The 12,301-nt window shown below is 47.5% G+C and overlaps 1 protein-coding gene across 1 annotated transcript; it reads left to right on the top strand.

The window, feature by feature from the left end:
* Window positions 1-427: 427 nt before the first annotated feature.
* Window positions 428-2,632, top strand: LOC149907527 (uncharacterized). The gene has a single exon (XM_090102492.1). It carries the CDS (start codon window positions 428-430, stop codon window positions 2,630-2,632), a length of 2,205 nt encoding a protein of 734 aa, XP_089958618.1.
* Window positions 2,633-12,301: the final 9,669 nt, after the last annotated feature.

The following is a 12,301-nucleotide window of genomic DNA, read 5'->3' on the forward strand; positions in this document are numbered from 1 at the left end:
ACAAAATCCCTCAAATTAAGAACCTTTCGTTTCGGAATGTCGGTTAAAAGTAGTATCATTCTATAAAAATAAAACTAAATAAACTATAGCGAGATTACTACGCATAAAGCCTTAACGGTAAGAGGCAGGTTTACGGCGTTCCCGTGTGGAGTTTCTGGTCTCCCATCGGGCGCGTCCCCAGGTGGCGGATAGGGGCAGGCCCCCCAGATATGGGGGGTACCGGCTGATCAGCCGGCGCGGACCAAAACCAGCTGGCCGGAGGGCTGCTAAATAATACTCCTAGGTGATGGTATGTGCGCAGCATCACCTAGTACTGGGGTTGGGGCCGATGAGGCCGCTGTGGAGCTGAAAGGGCCCAGCCCTAGGTAGCGGCTGGCGGGTTTAACCCGGCAGGCGTACTGCAAACTAGAGGAAAGAGGAGGAGATGATGGAGGTAAGTTTTAAAAATAAACTACCCCAGGAGGGTACCACCAAAAGTGGAGAATCCCTCCCTGAGTCCAACTCAGGCTGCCCCACGTATTCTGGGGGGGGCAAAAACTTACGCAAAGACACTGAGGAGGTGGGTTCCCAGGCCTCTTCGGTGCCAAAAGTTACTGGACCGACCGACGACTCTGGCAAACGGACAAAGGACAATAACGATATTATGCAAAGTGATACGGATATTGGGGAAGGGACGCGCGCTCAAATGGAGCGTATGAGAACTAGGGGGAGGAAAGCTGGACCCAGTGGACTGTCTGCGGCAACGTCTGTAGACAGCCTCATGACGGTCCAGTCATACGAGGAGGACCGACTGTGGGCGAAACGGAAGCGGTCTTCTGGAGCGAGCTGCTCGGGCTCCTCCACAGAGGGACGAACGCGCACGGCCAAGAAGAGTGCCAAGAGGGGCAAGGGACGCTCGTCAACATCGCGCACACCTACGGCTGCAAGGAAGACTCTGGCGGAAATGATTGCCGCAAGGAAAGCTCTTGAGCTTGTAGGCGGCAAGCCCGAGTCTGAGATTGAGCGAGAGACCCAGGTCTCGAGAAGCTCTCTGGTCGCGGACGCAGAAGCCGGCGGCGGGCGAACCGACGTCAACGAATCAACCGCAGCCCTACGGCGCCGCATTGAGGAGAATCTTGCGGTCATAGAGGCTAAATCCTCAAACCTGAAGGGGACGTCGAAACGGACCCTAAAGGATGCGTCGGAGGCGATCCAAGAGGCGGTAGCACTACTTGTGCAGCGCACCGCCTCCGAAGACACACGGCGGCTCCAGGCCGACAACACTCGGCTGCATGGGGAGATTGCAGCCCTCCGCAAGGAGATGGCGGAGATGAAAGCCGCGCTTGGGGGCGCACAACATGCGCAGCAGCAGCAGACGGACTCTGAACTGACCGCGAACATCATGCGGCAGGTCGGAGAAATGGTTAACGCCCGGCTGGAGGTGCTGGAGGAACGCCTACCTCTAGAAAGGCGCGTGAGGCCGCCACTGGCGGCGGATAATAGGACTGGGGGGATGGCGGTTAGCCAAGTGCTAACCGAGGACTTCCCTCAACTCCCGCCTTCAAAGGCTACTAAGAGGGCCAAGGCTGCAAATAAAAACCAGGGTGAAACGCGGGCTGTTGCACAGCCTGTGGGTACCGGTCTGGCCCCAAAGGCCAATCCAGGAAAAGAAGGAAAGAAGGCGGAGCGGCGTCCCGAAAGGGTTGCCCCGTCTACGTCATCCGCTCCCCAGCAGCAACCGCCTAAGCAAGGGTGGACTCTGGTGGAGAGGAAGAAGAAGAGGAAGAAAAGCAAGGCGGAGGCTAAAGCACGAAAAAGGGCTCCTAAACTCCGCTCTCCCTCGTCCTCGGCTGTAGTCATAACCCTGCAGCCGGGTGCGGAGGCGCGCGGGGTCACGTACGCCTCTGTAATGGCTGGGTCCCGGCAAAAGATCAACCTCACGGAGATCGGTGTCAGCGCCCTACGCTTTAAGCGTGCCGCGACTGGGGCCCGAATTTTGGAAATTCCGGGCACTACAAGTGCGAAGGAGGCGGACGCCCTTGCTAGTAGACTTCGTGAGGTGTGGGACGAGGATACCATAAAGGTATCCAGACCGGTAAAGTGCGCGGAGGTGCGGGTCACTGGTCTGGATGATTCGGTGGCTGCCGAGGAAGTTGCAGCTGCGGTCTCCCGGGTGGGTGAGTGCCCCGCGGACCAGGTTAAGTGCAGTGGTCTGCGCGTGGGATTGAGAGGTTCCACCACGGCGTGGGTGAGCTGCCCAGTTGCTGCTGCAAAAAAGGTGGCGCAGGTTGGGCGCATCCTTGTTGGATGGATCTCCGCGGGGGTCTCACTCGGTGCAGTGAAGCCGCAACGCTGCTTCCGGTGCCTGGAGGTGGGACACGTTAGGGCCATGTGCTCGTCGCCCACAGACCGAAGCAACGTCTGTTACCGATGTGGCGAAAATGGGCACAAGGCTGCAGGGTGTACGGCAGCTGCTCATTGTGTTCTTTGCGCCGATGCAAAACTGCCCGCGGGACACCGGCTCGGGGGCCCGGCCTGCAAAGCCCCGAAGCGGAAGAGAGGAGGCCAGAGGCGCGATGGCCCGGTAGTCGCATCGCGTTCAGGCCCTGCGCCATCGGAGGCGCCCGTGGTGGTAGAAGGAATGGAGACGTAGCGATGGCCCTCCGCTTTCTTCAAGCCAACATCAACCACTGCGCCAGAGCTCAGGACCTATTACTCCAGGGTCTGGCGGAGTGGATGATAGATGTGGCGGTCGTAGCTGAGCCATACTCGGTACCTCCCCGGGATAACTGGGCGGGGGACGTGGATGGCTTGGTGACGTTGGTGGCGCAGAGGGGTGCTGTCATGGAACGAGTTGCCCGGCGGCGAGGTTGCGTCTCGGCATCGATCAGAGGGTATACAGTGGTTGGAGTATACTTCTCTCCCAACCGCGGACTGGACGAGTTCGAGCAGTTTCTGGCAGAGCTGGGGGAACTGATTGAACTCGCCCGTCCCCAGCCTATACTCCTGGCCGGAGATTTCAATGCCAAGTCAATGGCATGGGGGTCTTCGGTGAGGAATGCGCGGGGAGCGGTTTTACAGGACTGGGCAGTTGCAGCCGATCTCTCAGTTCTTAATCGTGGGTCTGAACTAACTTGTGTTAGGCAAAGGGGTGGATCCATCGTTGACGGCACGTTTGCCAGCCCCCCCCTTGCACGGCGAATCGAGGATTGGAGGGTCGTTACCGATGTGGAGACGCTGTCGGACCATCGGTATATTCGCTTCAGTATCTCTGCGCCCTCAATGGCCTCCAGTTGGTCTCCCCCGACTGAAAGGCGTCCGCGCTGGGCACTTCGGAGCCTCGACAGGGATCTTCTGATCGAGGCTGCCATAGTGCAGTCGTGGATACCTACGCCCCAGGACGGTTCAGTTGAGGAAGAAGCAGCATGGCTGGCAAACGCCATGGTGCAGGTTTGCGATGCATCTATGCCTAGAGCCCGCTCAACTCCGCGCAGACGTAGGATGTACTGGTGGTCTGCCGAAATCGCCCAGCTGCGCACTTCCTGTGTGGCTGCGAGGCGGGCGTACACCAGACACCGGCGCCGGAGATGGCGCGATGAGGAAGAGGAAACGCGACTGTACGCTGCTTATAGGGGGTGCGTGACCGCTCTGCAGGAGGCAATCAGTAGCGCCAAGGACCGGGCCTGGGACGAGATGCTTGAGGGCCTGAACCGAGAACCGTGGGGTCGGCCGTACAAGCGGGTAAGGCAGAAGCTTCGCCCGTGGGCCCCTCCCCTGTCTCAGTCCCTCGAGCCTCGCTTACTGGAACAGATCGTAGTAACCCTGTTCCCAGAAAGGGGAAGAGATGCCTTTACAACGGCGGCGACGTCTGATGGACAGGATGACTCCGCAGGTACATCTGTTCCGGATGTCACCCGCGACGAAGTGGAGACAGCGGTGGGGCGGCTCAAGCAAAAGAACACCGCCCCAGGCCCAGACGGAATCCCTGGTCGAGCCTGGGTGCTGGCGATGGAGGCTCTGGGACCCCGAGTAGAGCAGCTATTTTCAGCCTGCCTTCGGCGGGGCCAATTTCCCCGCAGGTGGAAGACGGGGAACTTGGTCCTGCTGAGGAAGGATGGGCGCCCGCAGAACTCACCCACTGCCTACAGGCCAATTGTACTGCTTGACGAGGTGAGCAAGCTTTTTGAGCGCGTTTTCGCAGCTCGCCTCGTCAACCATTTAGAGGGAATAGGCCCGGACCTCAGCAACAATCAATTTGGCTTTCGCCGAGGTAGGTCCACGCTCGATGCCATATCGCGTGTGAGGGCGACAGTGGAGAGTGCAACTGAGGACGGTGAGGTTGTTCTGGCGGTTTCTTTGGACATCGCCAATGCCTTCAACACCCTGCCGTGGGACAAGATTGTAGACGCTCTCCACTTTCACCGCGTTCCGGAATATATTATGCGCCTATTGCGATCATATCTTTCGGACAGGGCTGTGGCGTACCCTACTCGAGATGGATGGAGCGAGAGGGAGGTGTCGTGCGGTGTTCCACAGGGTTCAGTCCTCGGACCGCTCCTGTGGAACATTGGATACGACTGGGTCCTGCGCGCTGCAAATCTCCCAGGTATCGGCGTAACCTGTTACGCGGACGATACCCTGGTGACCGCGCGCGGTGCCTCGTATAGCGAAGCAGCTCTCCTGGCGGCTGCGGGGGTGGCGGATGTGGTGTGTCGCATTCGGCAGCTAGGTCTCGAGGTGGCGCTGGAGAAGTCGGAGGCTATCTTCTTTCCCGGCCGTCGAAGGCTGCACAGTGCTGGATCGGAGATCCGGGTGAGTGGGGTTCCCATCAAGGTCGGATCCACAATGCGGTACCTTGGCATTGTGCTAGACAGCAGATGGAAGTTCGTGGAGCACTTCCGTCGCCTCGCCCCCCGACTTGTAGGGGTGGCTGGGGCACTGGGAAGTTTGCTCCCGAACCTCAGGGGTGCTAGGGGCGGGTGTCGCCGCTTGTATACAGGCGTAATCCGCTCCATGGCCCTCTATGGGGCCCCCATCTGGGCAGATGCCCTAAGCGCCCGTAGTAGACCATTCCTGCGGAGACCGCAACGGGTCATGGCGCTTAGGGTAGTGAGGGCGTACCGCACGGTGTCATTCGAGGCAGCGTGCGTGATGGCCGGGACGCCCCCGTGGGAACTGGACGCCGAGATGCTTGCGGACGTGTATCGCCGCGTCTCGGCGTCCAAGTCGCTTGGGATCAACCCACCCTATGAGGAGGTTGAGCAGTGGAGGGCTGAGGCTGCCGAACGGCGGTCCCGAGAGTGGGAACGCCGGCTCGAAGAGCCCAGCGCTGGAGAGCGGACGGTCGCAGCGATTCGACCGGTGCTGCAGGAGTGGTGCGACAGGCGGCATGGGGCAATAACCTTCCGCCTTACGCAGGTACTGTCCGGGCACGGTTGCTTTGGGCGATATCTGTGTAAAGTCGCGAGGAGGGAGCCCAGCATGGCTTGCCACTGGTGTGCCTGCCCGGAGGACACGGCAGATCATACTCTTGCCGTGTGCCCCGCGTGGGCCGAGCCTCGTGCTCGCTTGGTCGCGGTCGTCGGGTCGGATCTCTCTCTGCCCTCCATTGTTCGCGCAATGGTGGGTAGCGACAGATCCTGGCGCGCGGTGATCACGTTCTCTGAGGACGTGATCTCGCGGAAAGAGGAGGCGGAGCGGGTTCGTGAGAGGGATCCTCACGCGGACCCGATCCGGCGCCGACGTCCTATTGGGCGTCGTCGTCGCGTTGCGGCTGATTTACGCAGCCGCAACCAGCCTCCTTGACGAGGGGAGCCGGGCGATGGAGCGGGGATTTAGTCCATTGTCCGGTGGGATGAGGCGGCGTGAGACGTGCTCCGCTCACGCCGCTCCATGAGGGTAGAGCTGCAGGCTCTTAGCCTGTTTGGGCCCGGCGACGGGCTGCCGCTGATAGGGTCACGGATGAATTCTACACATACCCGTGGCCCTGTCGCTGATGCGGCTTGACGGAACACAGTGGGGTTTTGGTCGGTAGGAATCCGACATAACCCACGGCCTCTTCCCCGGAGGCCGTGGGTATCTATGCAAGATTTCCCCACTAAAAAAAAAAAAAAAAAAAAAAAGGTTTACGGCGTTAAAAACAAAACAAATTTAAGGAATTCAGATTCCATGCAATACAGGCTTCACATTCAATGGGTAGCATTTAAAAACAGTTAAAATTTATAAGGAATATCTTACATTGTTGCTGTGTAAGAAAAACTTGTTAAAAATGTGAAAATTGTGGCGTTGGATGACAAGAGATGTAAACAATATATTTGTTATCGATTCATCTCAAATGCATTTAATTTCAACTTTTCATCTGTTTATTCTTAGATCATTAAGTAATGATCTAAGTGTTTATTAAAAAATAAAAATAAAACATGTGATTTAAAATATTTATTAGGGATGTAACGATACATGATTTTGCCGATACGATACCGATACCGATATTTGTAATAAAATATCGGCGATACCAATACCGATGCCGATATCGATGGCTTGGTTGAAAAATAAATAGTGAATTATGCATAAAAGTTACCAACACTTAACAGAGACTCAACTGTAAATCGCATTCTTTTAAATAACAATGCCAAACAAAAAAACAAGAAAACCATTTATTTTAGTATTATTATTTTGCAAAGTCAGTTAAACTAAGTTATACACATACAATCAGTTCCTAATAAAAGTTTACTATTGTTAGAGTTTTTTCAAAAAACAAAGTGCGCACGCGCGGGCGGCCTCCCGCATCGTTCATTGGGCGCGGTTTTTCGGTTGTTTTATAATCGGCGATACCGATATATCGGCTTGCCGATTATATCGGCCGATATATCGGTATCGGTATCGGTATCGTTACATCCCTAATATTTATGCAACCATTGCTTTAAATGTAAAGTTACAATGGTAACTTGTTACCTATATCATCAAATCTAAACTCCAATTGTATAATTGTAGATATTAAATCTCGAAACCTGATCCGACCAATTTTAAAAACATCCGTAAAATTGGGTTCATTTGCGAGTGTACCGTGTAAATAATTAAGAGAGCCGATTAAATATATTAACACCGATTACTTAAGCAATTTATTAGGTAATTAACTGAATGCAAAAGAGTGGCAAGCTAATGGAGGGAAGTTGATAATTTCATTTAAGAGTACAATTAATCAGGGGATCACGCGAGCTAATAGAAAACATACATTGTGCTGTATCTCGTGGTGTTTGTTTTATTTTTATACTAGCTGGGCCCCGCGGTTTTACCCGCATTACTCGGCTCCTATTGGTCTTAGCGTGATGATAGATTATGTTGACCTGACCTGTTAGTAATGATAATGTAAAATTTGAAGTAAATCCACGCAGAACTTTTTTACATTCATACAGATAAACAGTCAAAATTCATTCTGCATATCTTACGTCGATTTGTATGTACAAGGATAAAGTTGGCGACGCGACGATTAAAATATTTTTTGCCTGTATAAAGTAAAAGCTCTATTCTTGTTAAAAGTGCTAAGATTTTTTACTTCTATCGATCTATTTGTATTAGGTCATTTTGTTTTTTTGGAGTAACTTAGAACTCCTTGAAAGAAAGATTGGAATATAGCTTGGAATTGTATGATAGGCTATAGTGCAAAAATAATATAGATGATATTTTGGCGAAGAATGGATACAAAGTGGAATTCGCACCCATCGGATAGTTATGAATAATCAATAAGAAAGAGAAACCCAAAAAACGATAATTCGAAAATAATATCACTTTAAACATAAATTGTCCCTTCGACAAACCCGCCAGAAATATATTTGTATTTTCAAAAGATGCGAATCTACGATAATTACGCAAAAAATACACAGAAAAGACTGATCACCAATTACTTAACATTCCCCGCTATTAATTTACACAAAAGTAATATAATAAAATAAGGCACATTGTTTTTATTCGTAAGATGAACAGTTTAAACGAAAGCCTCTTCTATAAAAGTGAGCGTGCAAATTGATAAAAAAGTAACTCGTAGTTCAAGACCAAGGTTCTCTCCCACGCCTAGCACACCTGTGTCCTGTTCAAAACTAGCCCTATATTAATACCCGTTCGACCAATGTATGTGCGACTCTTTTAATAAAAATAAAAATGTTGTGTGGTTTTATGAAACCACGGTAAAAGTGAAACTGTTCGAACGGTTCCGAACACTGCTTTGTGTAGCGCATGTCGCGTGACGGTCGGCTGCCGAGTAGGTATACCTACTCGGCAGCCGCGATACACGCGACATGCGCTACACAGACCAAAAAGTTTGAGACGATGCGATGTAATAAAAGTTTCACTTTAAAAATAAAATTAAAAATTAAAAGTAAAAAAAAGACGTGATAATCTTACGCTGTTTTGGACGTAACCCTATACATATTAATGAATAATGGAAATAAATATTAATCTTTATCTTTAATTAAAATCATGTAATAATTTATCCTTAATTTTTTCGAGATATTATGAATACAAATGATCATTGAATTTGATTATATCAGTTTATGAATGAATATAGTTTGTATTGAGGAAAATGAGTCTGATGAAAAATTAATTAATAAATTAAGTTGTAGTAATGATTACGGTGTTAAATATTTTTAACAAATTGTTTCCTATTTTTGTCTCCTCGGATATAACATTTATGATCATATTTATTAAAAATTCAAAACAGGTAATTGTCTCAGTATTGAGGTTAACATAAATCAAATGATCTCTTTAATTATTATGTTTCTCATTTCCATAATACTCGGGTACCACCAGAAGGACAGTACCCGGATCTTTGGAAGGCTTACGTGGGGACACGGATCCAACACGCAGAGGCCCTTTCGAGAATTTTAATGTGTTGTGGGACACCAGCCGCAGCCTGCCCATGACTGCACTATAGAGATACAGCCCTGGGCAGTCCGCGGCCGATGTAGGACTATTGCAGGGTATGGAAATTTAATGATTGGGCTATGGATTGGGATGCTAAATGGACTGGTACTGAGGACTATGAGAAACTATGGCACCTGCCTTTCTACTAAAAGAAAGTAAAAATATGTTGGCAGGTGGTGACTCGCCCTCTCACTGTATGGGCCCCCGAAATAAGTCGCTGCAATAGTGCGACAAGGGGGCAACATATTGTGAGCAGCTAAGGGTGGAGAGGCGTCCCTGGACTTTAAACTACGATCACGCGCTCCCTGAGGGTCCAGCATCACGTGCCCACTCGCCACTTACGCTTCGCATCCACCCTTCGAGCTAAAAAGCTCTCGCGACTCCACTCTGGCCGGCCGGTTAAGGCAAGCCAGAGGTGGGGGTCCTGTCCTCGTCAGGCTTCACTCCGACCGGCCGGTGAAGGCGAGCCGGAGATGAAGACAGGGGCCTCCCCCGGGAGCACTCGGTTCCCGCGGGGTCGCTACTCCCCGACACCCCGCCACAAGGTGTCCTGCGGGTTGACTGATTGCACGGGTGGAATATCTATTGTCACGTAGACAATAGATATTCCAACCGTGGGCGATGGGGTCGTCACATCCCTACGCCCTTTAATTATTATTATTACTGTTATTTTCCGTCTCAAGGAAATGTAAATGTTAAATTCATTTAAAGAGTAACTCGGATATTAAATTTTAAATATTAATTTACCCACTTGATTGACTTATCGTAACCATAAATATTTTATTAGAATTAGAATCTATAAAATACCTTGGCATTGTAATAAATCATCTTAGACCTTCACACACTTACGTAATATTCTAAAGAATTTGTATGATGTTTCATAAAATGCGTGTCGTAAGAGCCAATCATTTAAACTATTATTAATTGAAATTAATATATTTGGTATTCAAAAATCTATTTTATTTGCAAGTGATATTAATATCAAAATTAATGTCGGAATTAGGAGATAAATAGCTTTGCCAATTAGATTAAGAGATCTAAAACGGAGTTTCTACTAATTAATGTCATATAGTATGTTATGTTCGTATCCTTTTATAAGAAACGAGAATATATTAAGAGCAGGCTGGTAATATGGAACAAAAACAGAGATTTCAGGTTTAAGAGCTATTTTAGGAGTGGAAACTATTCTAAGGTTTAGGAATTAGGTCTTGCGTTCTGTACCTAGTCGAATCCAACGCCCAGACTGACCAGTGACCAAACTGCTTCGCGAAGTAATTGCTACGGAAGGCTGGCTCACTCAGCGGGAACCAACTTATTAAATAACGTTAAAAAACTCAAGCTGCTTTCTCTGTGTGAACCCGCCTCTTAACATCCAAAAATCATCTACATTTTACTCGAAACCCGCACTACCTACATTTTGTCGCATTGCCTGTATCGAATATCTTCAGTAGATAGTACAGAATTAACTGCAATTATATGAACAGTACGAAACCTGCTCATCCAGTATGGTAACGGTACATTTTGCCATCGGAAACTGAATTAGGAAGTGGTGCAAGTCAGGAACGGGTGCGATTATGTTTTTATTATATTTATTAAGGTTATATTTGATTTATTTGCGAGTAGACTGTATTCAGAATTATAGAACAGCTTCTATTAGAAACATGTTTATTTAATTAAGACACAAACACATATTAACCGGGAATAATTATATCTTCGCGGTCGCTTTATAAAAGATTCGCTTTATGGATGAGCATCCATAGCAAGAATCTAAAAAAGCTAGGTTATTTAAAGCAAAAGATTGATCTACCTGCTTGTCTATCTACTTTTCTATACAAATAATTCGATATTCATCAAAAACTCAAAAATGTTCTAGGTTAAGTCCCAAGCTAGTCATACCAAAAAGACTCACTTAATAATTTATTTTTCAGTCTTCTAATCATATTATCCTTCACACATTAAAAACAATAATTAAACGTTGGACAGTATCACATTCATACTCAATAAATGTCGTTATATTAATAGCAAATTCTCGATACATTTTCAATACGAATGTAAAGAAAAAACATGATTTTGTGAAGCGACCGTTCATTATTGTAGCGGATGCAGGCGTTCTTAATTGGGATACATTTCTCTTTTTATATCGATACTCATCTTTAATACACACTCATAATAATACAATTAAAATGCGATGATCGATGTATGTATAAATATAATTTATGTGTGGAGGCTGTATTATATTCCTTTATTACTGTAAGAAGCCTTGGCTATGTGCTAATTGCAGCGGCATTTTATATATAAAATAACTTTAAAATAACATCTTATTATATGATTTTCAGTTTTCTTGAAGCTATTATTTCAAATATTTTATACAACGCTTCTTATTTTGAATTAATATCGAGGATACTGTTTAAGGAGATAATAGTCGAGAGCATACAACACACACTTTGAATGGCATATCATCACATACGTATATGAACAAAGAGTTTTATGAATATCTGCAAAGAAAAAAAAAATATGGTAAAAGGGTATAAAAGAAATTGCAGTTGAAATTGAACACCTTCGATGTAAAGATAACGACATAATGTTTCTATTTCCATAAAATATAGTATGTCAAAAACACACCCCACTTTTGCTACGATAGTACGTAATTTTTCATTGTACCTCCATCCCTTATATCCATATTATACTCTCATTAAACCATTAATCCTCAAACGTCAGTTACTTTTTATCAGGAATAAATCATACATACCATTAAGAGGCAGTAAATTAAGACATTATTTCTAGAAATTGTATCCTACAATGAAACCAGTCCAGTTCAGACTTCAGCCGATATCAATCAAATCTCGGCAATGGACAAAACGTTGACAGTATTAATAAATCTTAACAACGATTAGTACTTTTATAACGTTTATTAAAATATAGACCGGGAGATACTGACACAAAATTTCGAGTCATTTGTAACAGGATGGCGGTTCTACAGGGGTCTTAGTAAGCAATGACAAAAAGAAAAATGATGGTGTGAACGCTGGTACCGGTGGGTTAGTCGCGTGGGCGTTAGTCGAACTCGTCGGAAAAATAGCGAAAGTCAAACGATTTGTAACACAAAAATTTTAGAATTTACCGATAGCCCATAAAAAAGAAGTAGGCGGTAGTGTCATGCCATACTTTTCCGGTATGACTTACAGCCCGCCATACCGACGCGAATGTGTTGATTTAAAAAAAATAATTATTCAACCATTTGTACCAAGCTAACTTTTGCACAGGTAACCATCGTCGTGCAGCCATTTACGAAAATCGCCATGCCATACTTTTCGGACGATTCCAAATGGTCGCCATACCGCCGAAAATCTGCAAAATTTTTTTATTTCGCCTATCTTTTTGTACCAGTATTGCATTTGGCTTTTTG

Source organism: Colias eurytheme, chromosome 6, assembly GCF_061535395.1.
Source record: "Colias eurytheme isolate Ceu_HAF_F1 chromosome 6, ilColEury1 Martin Lab GWU primary, whole genome shotgun sequence".
NCBI lineage: Eukaryota > Metazoa > Arthropoda > Insecta > Lepidoptera > Pieridae > Colias > Colias eurytheme.

Excerpts from the sequence above, each read along its gene's own strand:
- LOC149907527 (XM_090102492.1), top strand. The coding sequence starts at position 428 with ATGGAGGTAAGTTTTAAAAATAAACTACCCCAGGAGGGTACCACCAAA.